Here is a 13,086-nt window from a genome sequence, read left to right as displayed (position 1 = left end):
GCATCCTCACTTAGTATCTGATCAGTTTGTCTAGGTTAGCATTGTCAACAGTCTGATATTTTTGACAGGAGCTTTTTCAGCATTTTCAAAAGATATTAGAAATAGAATCAGAAAACTTTTATGCTGAGCATCCTTTCTTCCACTGATCCATGACTTTCTTCTTCCCAGTTGTCTCTCTTGCATGAAGTTCTGCAATATTTCGTATCCAACTGAATGGGAGGCTAATCAGATAGGCTTGTGCTTTACTCTGCTTTTTTATTTTTTCAGGATTTCACATTTTTGTTTTGATTGTCTGGGAAAGGGTTATGAGAAAGCAGCTTTAGTATGGCTCCGGATATGCTTTCAAATGCAGAGTAATACCTCAAAGCTCTGGCTGCGGTTTAAGAATAATAATTGACAGCAGCAGAAGATGCCAAGACAGATACAAAGTAAAATACAGAGGTCTTGGCATGGGGCACTCCTTTCTTAGCTATCCAGAAATTCATATCACTGTGCTAAAGACTGCTCACTTTAGGTGATATTTTTGTTTTATGGATATATACAATACAATACAATAGCAGAGTTGGAAGGGACCTTGGAAGTCTTCTAGTCCAACCCCCTGCCTAGGCAGGAAACTCTATACCATTCCAGACAAATGGCTATCCAACATCTTCTTAAAGACTTCCAGTGTTGGGGCATTCACAACTTCTGGAGGCAAGCTGTTCCACTGATTAATTGTTCTAACTGTCAGGAAATTTCTCCTCAGTTCTAAGTTGCTTCTCTCCTTGATTAGTTTCCACCCATTGCTTCTTGTTCTGCCCTCAGGTGCCTTGGTGAATAGTTTGACTCTCTCTTCTTTGTGGCAACCCCTGAGATATTGGAACACTGCTATCATGTCTCCCCTAGTCCTTCTTTTCATTAAACTAGACATACCCAGTTCCTGCAACCGTTCTTCATATGTTTTAGTCTTCAGTCCCCTAATCCTCTTTGTTGCTCTTCTCTGCACTCTTTCTAGAGTCTCCACATCTTTTCTACATTGTGGTGACCAAAACTGAATGCAGTATTCCAAGTGTGGCCTTACCAAGGCATTATAAAGTGGTATTAACACTTCACGTGATCTTGATTCAATCCCTCTGTTTATGTAGCCTAGAACTGTGTTGGCTTTTTTGGCAGTTGCTGCACACTGCTGGCTCATATTTAAATGGTTGTCCACTAGGACTTCAAGATCCCTCTCACAGTTACTACTATTGAGCAAGGTACCACCTATACTGTACCTGTGCATTTCTTTTTTCTTGCCTAAATGTAGAACCTTACTCTTTTCACCATTGAATTTCGTTTTATTAGATAGTGCCCAATGTTCAGGTTTGTCAAGATCCTTCTGTAATGTTCTGGAGTGTTGGCTATCCCTGCCAGCTTGGCGTCATCTGCAAATTTGATGAGTTCCCCATTTATTCCCTCATCCAAATCATTGATGAAGATGTTGAAGACATCTTGGGGTACTCCACTGCATACTTCCCTCCATGTAGATACAGTTCCATTGAGGACTTCACGTTGACTGCGGTTGGTCAGCCAGTTACGAATCCATCTGGTGGTGATGCTGTCCAACCCACATTCTTCTGCTTTATCTAGTAGTAGGTTATGGTCTACCTCATCAAATGCCTTACTGAAGTCTAAGTAAACTATATTGACGGCATTCATCTGGTCCACTAATTTTGTCACTTTGTCAAAGAATGCAATAAGATTAGTCTGGCATATATATGCATAAAGGTTCATAGATAGCATGAAAATCCACATGCAGTAATTACGGTCCACTTTCAATTCCTTTGTCTTTCAACTACAAATAAAATAAATCAGTCAATCAACTACATTAATGATCTTTTGATGTCTTTTCCCCCTTTTGTTTCTATTCTAGGTTCTTGGTGATCTCTTTGGAGGAGAACCTACCCAACCGAAGCGAAAAGCCAAGCAACAGAAATTGTCAGAGGCATTGACGGCCTTACTTGAATGTGTCCAGGACTTTAGATGTCCTTCCTATATTGCAAGAAACCTGGTGAAAATTCTTCACGAAGTCAATGGCAATGTAAGTGAAATACCTGATGTTAACACTGGGGAAATATCAGAGATCAAAACAGATTTTTGTGTTGTTTTTCTGCAGGGCGAGACCTTGTTTATATCTTAGTTTTGTTATATTAACAAAATGGAACTTTTTATCTCTCTCTTTATTTGAATAAGACTTAAAAATGCCAAGATATATAAAAGAGTTCCAAGTTGCCACTTGGTTATCCAGGCTGTTTGTTTGGCAACACATAATTTCTGCCCATTGGCCATGTTGTCTGGGGCTGGAAGAAGTTAAAACCCAGAATTTCTAGAAGGCATCACGTGGTATATACCTGCTGTAAAGGGAGGTCCTTCCAGCATTAAAAATAATCAGCTTATTAAAAAAGAATCAGCTGGCTGTCATCATATATACCAAGTCTGCAGAGATTCTTAGGCGATTCAAAGACTTGTCTTCAGATGATTTGCATGTCTAGTTTATTACTATTGGTTATATATGTGCTTGCATCATACACATTTAGAAATTTGGCTTTCTCTCCTGAAACATTGACTTGCTTCCAGAAGTTGTGGATGCTCCATCACTGAAGATTTTTTAACATATTAAGAGAGCCATTTGTCTGAAATGGTAGAGGGTCTCTTGCTTGAGCAGGGGTTTAACTAGAAGACTTTCAAGGTCCTTTCCAACTCTGTTACTCTGTTAACACACCAATAAATGGAATACAAAACAAGTTTTATAAATATAGGTTGATTAAATTTTTGCCTGACTATTTTTTCCCCCAAAAAAACATTTGTTGTGTGATTTTTTTTCAGGGGGTGCTTCTTAGCTTGCTGCCTCTCCTCGATCGATTATTGGAGAAAGCTTCTGGTACAGGACAGATGTTGAAAGATGAAGCCCTTCTTTTGCACCTCGTTCTTGGGAAATACAATGAACACTCATCAACACTCCTTTGCACAAATCAAGAGTGCCTACATCTGTTCATCAAAGCTTTGCATACCTCACAAGAAGTGTACCAGGGCCTTCATCCTTTTCAGATTACAGCTCTTGGGCAGGTAAGATCTTGTATGAGTGATTTTCATTAGAATCTTTCACAGGGATTATTAGCCTAAATCACCTTCTAGAGTACAAATGATTCTCTTCTATTTGCCACAAAAGTTCTTCCAATTGCTTTCTAAGGAGAGAGCTGATAATTAGGTTTTGCTCCAATTTCCTTTTTTTCCCCTCCTGGTTCCTTGTACACCACAATTCTACTAAGAAAAAAAATAACAGAAAATCTGCTTCCAGCAGGAGGCAAATAAAGTTCTTGTTTGCTGAAGAAGGATCCTTTTGATACATTTTTCTTTGGCAATGTAAGTTATAGGTAAATGGATTGAGTGTTCTGTTGCGTGTCGTTTCCTTATTTCCCATCAAGTTATAAAGCAGTCCACTAAAGACTAGAAAATACAGGATATATGTCCAGTCCTGAAAGCAAAGTTGAACAAAGATTCGAAAAAGCCAAATTTAAATTGTATTTTGGGCAGAATTGCTTTTCAGAGTGAGATGGGCGGCATATAAATTTAATAAAGAAATTAATTCACAGGGCATTGTGAGGAAGCTCTGTATCTCCTTATTTTCCTTATCACTGAAAATAATGCTGTGCTTTCTTTCAAAATGTTATATATAAGCTCTTCTCTTTTTATTATTTCTAGATTACAAAACCTTTCTTTGCTGCACTGCCAGATGGGAAGGTACAGCAAAGGATTCTGGGAGCTCTTTTTGACTTACTCCTCAATTGCAAGAATCTACATTGTGCCCAGACAATTGGCAGCGTATTTAAAGGGGTAAGATAATTTTAATCTTGTTGCATAATGAGACTCTGATTCCTCTGAATAAATAGATCAGGATTACAGGTAGTCCTCAATTTACGACCACAATTGAGCTCCAAATTTCTGTTGTTAAGTGAGACATTTGTTAGGTGAGTTTTGTCTCGTTTTTCGCACTTTCTTGTTAAGTGAATCACTGCAATTGATAAGTTAGTAACTCTGTTATCAAGGGAATCTGGCTTCCCTATGGACTTTGCTTGTCAGAAAGTCACAAAGTGATTACCGTATTTTTCGGAATATAAGACGCACCAGAGTATAAGACGCACCAAGGTTTTGAAGAGGCAAATTTTAAAAAAGGTAGGTAGGTAGATAGAGGGAGGTAGGGAGAGAGAGAGAGAGAGAGAGAGAGTAGGTAGGGAGAGAGTGTAGGTAGGTAGGAAGAGGGATAGAGAGAGAAACAGAAAGAGATAGAGAGAAATACAGTAGATAGGTAGGGAGAGAGAGAGAGTAGGTAGGTAGAGGGATAGAGAGAGAGAGAGAATACAGTAAGTAGGTAGGGTAGGTGGATGTGTCCAGGTGTATTTATCCATGTGCTGGAGAAGGAAATCACTGACAAACCTTAAGACTTTGTTTCTGACTTGATCAATGTAATTCTCATCAGTTAAAGAGCTTTCCAAAAGGAAAAAAAAGTGTTTGCACTCTGCAAACCTCTGAAAAATTGCCCCATTTTTTTTTTCAAATAAAAGGCATGAATAGCCGGGTGGGGGAGAGGCTTGCAGAGTTCTCCTGGGGGGGGAGGACAAAAATGAGCAAAAAAGGCCCATTTTTTTGTCAAAAAAATTGCATGCATACCCTTATGGAGGCTTATAGAGTACTGCTGGGGAGGGGGGCAAAAAACGGCCAATTTTTTGCTCATTTCTGCCCTCCCCAGCCCCCAGGAGCTCTCTGAAAGCCTTCATAAGGGTATGGACAGCCATTTTGGTGAAGGGGCGGGGCTTGGGGAGGCAAAAAATGCTGTATTCGATGTATAAGACGCACCCAGATTTTCATCCTCTTTTTTGAGGAAAAAGGGTGCGTCTTATACTCCAAAAATATGGTACATGACGTTGGGACACAGCAATGGTCAGAAGTATGAACCAGTTGCCAAGCATCTGAATTTTGATCACGTGATCATGGGGATGCTGCAAAGGTTGTAACTGAAAAATGGTAAAAATTTTCAGTGCCGTTGTAACTTTGAATGATCACTAAATGAATTGTTCTCAGTCAAGGACTACCTGTATTTGTTTAATAATACATAAATAAATAATAAAGAATGAATTATTCATCTATTTCTATGTCAATTTTGTATTCTTCCCTAATCACATAGTTTGCTTGCAGGAATTAGGCCATTATAATCTGATTACTTTTAACCACCATATTCTGTTCAGTATAAGAGCTAACAAAAACATATCTTACAGAGAATTTGAAAAGTATTTATAGCAATAGTTTGGAAAATTAGTAATATGCCATATGATGAGTGCATTGCTTTTACTGAAAACATGACTTTTATAAACACAAAGAATATCGCATTTTTTGGAGTATAAGAAGCAGCAAGGTTTTAAAGAGGCAAATTTTTAAAAAAGTTTTTGCACTCTGCAAACCTCCCAAAAACGGCCCGTTTTTCACGAAAATGAGCCCAGTTTTTTTTTTTCCTCCAAAAAAAGGGCATGAATAGCCCTTAGCAGGCTTGTGGAGTGTTCCTGGGAGGGGGCTGTTTTTTGTGAAAAAAGGGGCATTAGCAAGCTTATAGAGTGCTCCTGGGGGCAAAATTGAGCAAAAAATGGCCCCTTCTTTGGTCATTTCTGCCTGACCCAGCCCCCAGGAGCTCTCTGAAAGCCTCCTACGAGCTATGCATGGCCATTTTTGTGAAGGGGGCGGGGTTTCAGGAGGCAAAAAATGCTGCATTCAGTGTATAAGACGGACCCAGATTTTCAGCCTCTTTTTTGAGGGAAAAAGGTGCATCTTATACTCCAAAAATATGGTAATTTCTGGTTTTAAGCCAAGAATTGCATTGCATTTTCAGTAAGAAACTATGCTGTGATTCATAGGAAACATAGTCTTCATACCCCTCCCCTTCAAATACAAATTGCCGTGCTTTCCTTCTGCACCGCCATACAGGCAAGTCACATGCCAGTTGACAGAGGATGGCCAGATGACATGCTGCATATATACAATATATTGTGAGGTGTGGTGTGTTGCAAATCTTTAAAACAAAATTTAACATATTGTTTAGATTTCAGTAGATGCTGAGCAGATTAGTATCGAACTGGAACCTCAGCCTAAACTCAAGACTGTTGCTACCGTTCACCAGACAAGAAGACAGAAAATACAGCAGCAGAGGTAAAATGGGTGGGAAATATAAGTGCCATATATACTATAATGGAAAAGGTTTTTAAAATGGAGAATTAAAAGATTTGGAAGCCAAGCAATTAAAAAAACATACAGTAGTAATTCATTAAGCAAGCAATTTAAGCTATGGCAGTTCCATCAGTCTACATGTGGAATAAAATTGGTTACACTGTGACATTTTACATGAAGAGAATGCAAATTATATTCATTGAATTCTATTAGTTTTGGCTAATTGGAACTGAATTTCACACACGCTTATGATGCAATATAATGAAGATAATTTCTGTGATTAAATGGGAAAAGAGAGAGTTCACCAAAGAGGATTGGACAAGCATGAGAATAAATGTTAGGTTATTTTATATAATTAATACTTTAATAACTTCTGTTGGTAATTGTATTTGTATATGTATATGACATTAGGACAAATTCAATGCTTCTATAGAGAGTTATAATCCGTAATCATGAGAACTAGAAGTCCTGTCTGAATTCCTCAAAAAGTTCCAGATGTTACCAGGTTAAATAACCAAAAACAAGAGAACTAAATAGTTAACCAGAGAGAGAACAAAAAAGAGAAGTCATAAGCATATATGATAAGCTAAAGGATAGAAAGAGTAAAAAGGACATGTGAATTAACTTATTTTTAATAGCTGTATTTTGTTGATGATTCTTTGGCTGTTTGTAGGATCTGACTCACAGAAGTAGTTGCTCTGCAAAAAACTGATATTTTTATAGAAGGAAATAAGTTGATTTCGTTCTTTTGATCATCCAGGAAAGTCCAAGATCAAGAATGTGTACAAGAAGAAAGTACAAACTGGCAAAGAATTACACTTATCCTAGAATTGCTGCAGCACAAAAAGAAGCTCAAACAGCCTCAGGCTCTGATATCTACCCTTTTCAATTTGCTATCTAGGTAATTTTACTTTGGAGACCAATTCTAAATCTTGTAATTTCTTAACCATAATTGACTTCACTCCAGCCATTAAACATTGAGGACTGTCTGACCCTGGAAAACTCTATATCTCGCCCATGGGAGAAGGGAGTTCCAAAATGGGATAACCCTTCCATTTTTAGATTTGGGCATTATCAAAATGTCTCGTCTCTTCTGTCCTCCATTCTGTGCTATGGCCTAGTTCTGTCCAAACTCTCTTTAAGTGGCCAAGCTGTAAGCAAACCTGCATTTGGTCACTATGAACTTGTGGATCTGTCCGCCCTTTGAGATGTTCCATCCAGTGTCGTAGAGCACTTGCTCCCTCATTGCTAAACAATTCTTGAGCTGCATCAAGTCGCCTCTACTGTAGCTATGTTGTTTCCTCAAGATGCTTGTACTTCCTTTCCTGTCTGTAACTGGTTCCCTTGAGGATTTCGCCAAATAAGATATTTGAAAAAAAGAAACTTGGGATGTGATGTAGAAATTATCAGTGTTTTGTAGAAGATTTGTTCTCTCTGCTCCCCACCCTTCAGAACTGCTATTTTTAGGTATCAGCATGAAACGTTATGTTTGATTATCTATTTCTCCAAAAATATCCTAACTCCTTTTCTGAATTTCCAGGTGTCTAGAACCTACTGCAGGGGAAGAAAATCTGGAATACACAAAACAACTAATACTTGGTAGCTTGTTAAATATTTGTCAGAAGCTGTCCCCAGATAGCAACAGGATAAAGGCAGGTAAAGTGAAGACCAAAGTTAATTTCATTTGGGATATTTGACAGTGTTCCCCAGGCTTTGTGTCCCTAAATGGGATGGAAGCACTGTAAGCCTTCTTTGTGTTTTCAGGTCTCCTGGATGAAGAGAAATTCAACGTGGAACTGATCGTTCAGTGCATCCGGGTCTCAGAAATGCCACAGACCCATCACCACGCACTGCTCTTGCTGGGCACTGCAGCTGGAATGTTTCCTGTGAGTTCATTGGAAGGCATGTTGAGGGAAGAGAGGTTTATTCAAGTTTCTAAAAAGTATCACATTTTCAGTTCTGATGCAGGCATTTGGGTGACGCTGCTAGTCTTTTTCCATGCTTAGGAATAGCTGACCATTTTCCAGGTTCACTTCCTTCCTTTCTCCAAGATTTTTCTCAACCCCTCCCCCCTGCTTTTTTTCTTTTCATGGCTCACCATCAGTGACCCCTCATTTTTTCTTTTTCTTCTTTCTCTCTAATCTGTTACTCCCTGAAATGACCACTAACTAGGCAGAGGTTTGACAGTATGTTAAACGTTTAACAGGTGTTAAACATTTGGTTTATGTTTAAACAAATATTGAGGAGCTGCTAAAGTTTTCTATTCATTCAGGATACAAAACTGGCTTCCGAGTGCATTTCAAGGTGCTGATTATTACCTATAAGAACCTGGTTACCTGAGAAATCTCTGGTCTTCAGTTGTTTTTGCCCATCTTTTCTTAATTGGGAGGCCCTTCAGACAATCAGTATGCCTTGGTCACCTCACAGTTGAATGGCTGCAATGTGCTCCACATGGAGACGACTCAGAAGCTATAACTACTGTATTTTTCGTAGTATATATTTTCGTAGTATATATTCCCCCCCACCAAAAGAGGGTGAAAATTTGGGTGTGTCTTATACACTGAATGTAGCTGAATGTTTTAAATAGCAGAGAATAACATATACTTCCAGAAAGCCACATCAATTTTAACAGCTTCTGTACAAGTATAGTCTGAAATGTAACGGTGTCCTGTTGTCTAATTAGACCCTGACTTGTTTGGAGTAGATCTATTTAAATAATTGGGAAGAGTTAGTGTGACTACATTTAATAAAATTTTCTGGCATTAATATATTGCCATAATGTACATTTCTCCAATTCTTTGCTATTTCTTTGGGTCAGGCACACATGCACAGAAATACACCACAAACAGTTTATATTGTCTGTACTGTTTGCTGTTTGTTGCAAGGAGGCAAATTGCTGGGAGGCAGAGGCAGATTTTTCCCCTTGTTTTCCTCCCCAAAAGTGTCTTATACTTCTGAGCGTCTTATATTCCAAAAAATACAGTAGTTTAAAATGCAATGGTGCGGGCAGAAACGGGGCGCTGCCTGGTGTGCTCATGAGTCCCCACTGCTAGACAAACTGCATTGGATGCCAGATAAGGGGATGGTGAAATTTGCCTGTATATAAACAAGGGTTGGGCAGTTCCTTTAACAGTATTAAAACAGCTAAGGATCCACTGCTTTAAAGCCAGAAACAAAATTGTTCCGAGAAAAACTGTACTGCAAAAATAAACGCCCAAGACCAAATGCTACATTATTGAGGAATAATGGCTTTCTTTTGTGCAGGATAAAGTGCTACACAATATCATGCCCATTTTTACATTCATGGGAGCCAATGTCATGCGCCTGGATGATGCATACAGTTTCTGGGTGATTAACAAGACAGTGAAGATGGTTATTCCAGCTCTCATACAGGTGAGATCATTTAAACTGCGTCACTGAAATAGAATACAGGGTTCACCGACAAAACCGTGACAGACAAATGCGCGCCTACAAAACCGCGACGGACAAATGAGCGCCGTCAAAATCGCTAATTGATTTTCGACAATAGCGCGCTGACAAATGCGTGACGATAAAACCGCAACAAAACCCTAAGCCCAAATTTTTTTCGATTTTATTGTGCTTGTCATCGCACTTTTGTGGTCGTGAATTTGTCGGTGCGATTTTGACGTTGCGTTTTAATCGGCGCGATTTTGTCGGCGCACATGTCTGTGCAATTGTCAGGTCACAGAATACAGGTAGTCCTTGACTTGGAAACATAGTTAAGCTCAAAATTTCTGTTGCTAAGCAAGACAGTCATTCAGTGAGTGGTGCTGCATTTTTGCAACCTTCTTTGCCACGGTTGTTAAGTGAATCACTGCAGTTGTTAATTGAACCATGCAGTTGTTAAATTAATCTGGCTTTCCCGCATTGATTTTGCTTGTTGGAAGCCAGCTGCGAAGTTACAAACAGCAATAGCATTTAGACTTATATACCGCTTCATAGTGCTTTACAGCGCTCTCTAAGCAGTTTACAGAATCACCATATTTCCCACAACAATCTGGGTCCTCATTTTACTGACCTCGGAAGGATGGAAGGCTGAGTCAACCTTGAGCCTGTTGAGATCCGAACTGCCAAATTGCAGGCAGCTGGCAGTCAGCAGAACTAGCTTGCAGTACTGCATTCTAACCACTGTTTCCACTGCGGCCCTTAAGGTGATCACATGACCCCGAGACACTGCAACTGTCATAAATACATGCCAGTAGCCAAGCAACTGACTTTGATCTCATGATCATGGAGATACTGCAATGGCGTAAGTGTGAAAAAGTCACTTTTTTCAGTGCCATTTTAACTTCAAATGTAACTTCAAGGACTACCTCTATAACAAACTTAGTCTTGCATCTGAGACAGTATTCTTGTTTTTATTATTTTTATTACTAATTCTACTATTAGAATTAGCAACTTGGATTCTAAATGCTTTGGTTTGTTTCTTCCTTTTTTTTTAAACAGGAGTTTGCTGTAGAAAAAAATATGTCACTTTTTCTTAATCATATCATTGCTGGATTTACAAGCCATTTCCAATACTAGTTCAAACCTGCCTTTCAGATATTTACAGACTGGCTTTGCCATACAAGCACAGCTCCACTAATTATATTCTAATGTATATATTATTATAATCTATTCCACAGTTATTCTTTAGTATTCAGGCTTCGATTATAACCTTGGTTCTTTTATGGGTTGAGTTTTGTTTTGGGTTTTTTTTGCTTCATTCGAACAAAGTCTTATCTGTTTTTCCTTTGTTTAGCCTTTAGTTTGTATGTATAACCTGTTCCTTTTTTTTTTTCTAGGCAGAGGAAGATGGTAGGTCTTCAGGAACTGCAGGCAACATAGAAGGAGTTGTGATTAAAATAATCCGGGTTTTCGTGGATGCCTTTCCCCACGTGCCAGAGCATCGGCGCCTCCCAATTCTAGAGCAACTTACAAGTACTTTGGGGGCGGAGCGATTTCTGTGGATTCTTTTAGTACTACTGTTTGAACAACATGTCACCAAATCTGGGGCTGCAGTAGCCAGTGGGGAGAAGGTAGGTAAAGAATTTTAAAGAGTACTTTGTCTTTAAAAGTTGTATGAGTTGCTGTGCAGAATGTTGCAATATAATCCATAAATATACAGAATTTTATAATACTGTTTTCTTCGTCTTGCTATTTACACAGGATATTGCTTTGGAAACCGATACGGAATTCTGGATTTCTGTATGTTGTGAATTTAGTGTAATTGAACAGTTGCAAAGTTTAATGAAGCTACTCGACTATTTAACAAACCTGCCAGAGAACAAAGAAGGTAATTTCCTCCAAAGAAACTTATAGTCAGCCACTCAATAAACAGATTGGGTTGAATCCCAACTGAAAAAAGCTTGTTAGGAGGTTCTTAATCAGGCTTGATGGTCTTTTCTTCAGAGCTGGCCCCAAAACACAGCGCAGCAAATGGCACCTCACCGTGATCAGGTTCTCAAATCAAAGTAGTTATTTGAGCATATAGAGAAGAAGATCCCCTAAAAAATCTCCATTCTGGCAGTAATGATAAATGAAACATCCTTCATGGTGCTAAAAATCTGCTGCCTGAGTCAGTCCCCTTACTCTCCCCAAAATTAGAGCAAAACTTGTAGTACTTAAGGAATGGTCCAATTTATACAACATGCTGCACTTCTTTATGGCATAGGTGTGAGTAAATGCAGTAAATGGCACTTTTAATTAGATTTTTCCATAATATGTACATAGATTTACTTACTTACTTACTTACTTACTTACTTACTTACTTACTTACTTACTTACTTACTTACTTACTAGATTTATATGGCTTTGGTGTCTATTTTTTTGCAGATGACCCCGGACAAAAGAAGTCAAGGCCGCTCAGGACACAATCCTACAGTCAAGAAACAGAACTCTTTGATGTGGAGTCTCACTCTGGCAAACAGTTGAGGCATTTGAAATACCTGGCTGTCTCTTTCATGTCACAGCTTCTGGCTTCACACAGTTTTGTAAAAAAAGTGAGTTGAATTTATCTTTGCCCAGAATTTATAAAGTCCCATTACCAGTTAAGAATCTGTCATTTCCATGAACTGAGGCAAGTTGAAGAAACTTATTTTCTCTTCATTTCCGGCTTCAGTGTAATGCTGGTTGGCGTAATTATAAACATGCTTGAGATCAGGTGCAAAATAAAATAACATTACATGTTATTTTAATATTTTTTTAAAACAGGGGTTTTCTTTACTGTAGAAAGGAATGTTTCTACAGTAGAATGCTATTTTGCTATAAAGTCTGTACACAATATCATTGACTAGATATCTTGGCAAAAGAAACCAAGGGATGAAATAAGTTCAAACCACAGTGAATTTTTGTTTCTAGTCTTGGAAGAAGCCAGAGGCAAATATATACATATTGTGGCTGGCAGTTGAACATTCCATCCATGTACATGTTGTATATAACAGCCACAACAAAAGCAGATTTGTTTTTAGGTTTGATCATTTGTGCTTCGTGCACCTTATCAATAATTAGGATAAATATATTTAAACACATTTAAAAATGCATTCTGTGCTTAAGAGAGACCTTCAGAGACTTAGCCCTGCCTGTTTTGAATTACTGTCCCATCTGCTACAGCCTTTACCCTCCCCAAAAATTGGCATGCCCCTTCCACCTGCAATATTCCATCGGGACAGATTTGATTGGCCTTTGTATTGAAGTGGATTCTGATGCTAAGAATCGTAAGTGTTGTCAAAACAATTTTCAGGTGCAAATTTGAAAGCAAGCTACCTGTTGGAACGCTTGTGTTGACTTTTTTAAAATATACAGTATATATATTAATGAGAACTCATAAAAGCAAGTTCCTTGAGTGTTTTTTAT

General features: G+C 38.5%; 1 protein-coding gene across 2 annotated transcripts in view; it reads left to right on the top strand.

The window, feature by feature from the left end:
* Window positions 1-13,086, top strand: part of HEATR1 (HEAT repeat containing 1) — a 41,336-nt gene that overhangs the window by 18,876 nt on the left and 9,374 nt on the right. For both annotated transcript variants that reach the window (XM_032215296.1, XM_032215295.1), the window contains exons 22-32: window positions 1,892-2,059; window positions 2,845-3,084; window positions 3,721-3,852; window positions 6,107-6,213; window positions 6,992-7,132; window positions 7,772-7,887; window positions 7,996-8,117; window positions 9,496-9,624; window positions 11,037-11,270; window positions 11,401-11,527; window positions 12,067-12,233. In XM_032215296.1, coding sequence (XP_032071187.1) covers window positions 1,892-2,059; window positions 2,845-3,084; window positions 3,721-3,852; window positions 6,107-6,213; window positions 6,992-7,132; window positions 7,772-7,887; window positions 7,996-8,117; window positions 9,496-9,624; window positions 11,037-11,270; window positions 11,401-11,527; window positions 12,067-12,233 — 1,683 coding nt within the window. The remainder of the gene's footprint in view (window positions 1-1,891; window positions 2,060-2,844; window positions 3,085-3,720; window positions 3,853-6,106; window positions 6,214-6,991; window positions 7,133-7,771; window positions 7,888-7,995; window positions 8,118-9,495; window positions 9,625-11,036; window positions 11,271-11,400; window positions 11,528-12,066; window positions 12,234-13,086) is intronic.

This window comes from Thamnophis elegans, chromosome 4 (genome assembly GCF_009769535.1).
Source record: "Thamnophis elegans isolate rThaEle1 chromosome 4, rThaEle1.pri, whole genome shotgun sequence".
NCBI classification, from domain to species: Eukaryota; Metazoa; Chordata; class Lepidosauria; order Squamata; family Colubridae; genus Thamnophis; species Thamnophis elegans.
The sequence above is the reverse complement of the archived record's forward strand: the minus strand, read 5'-3'. Positions and strand labels throughout refer to the sequence as shown.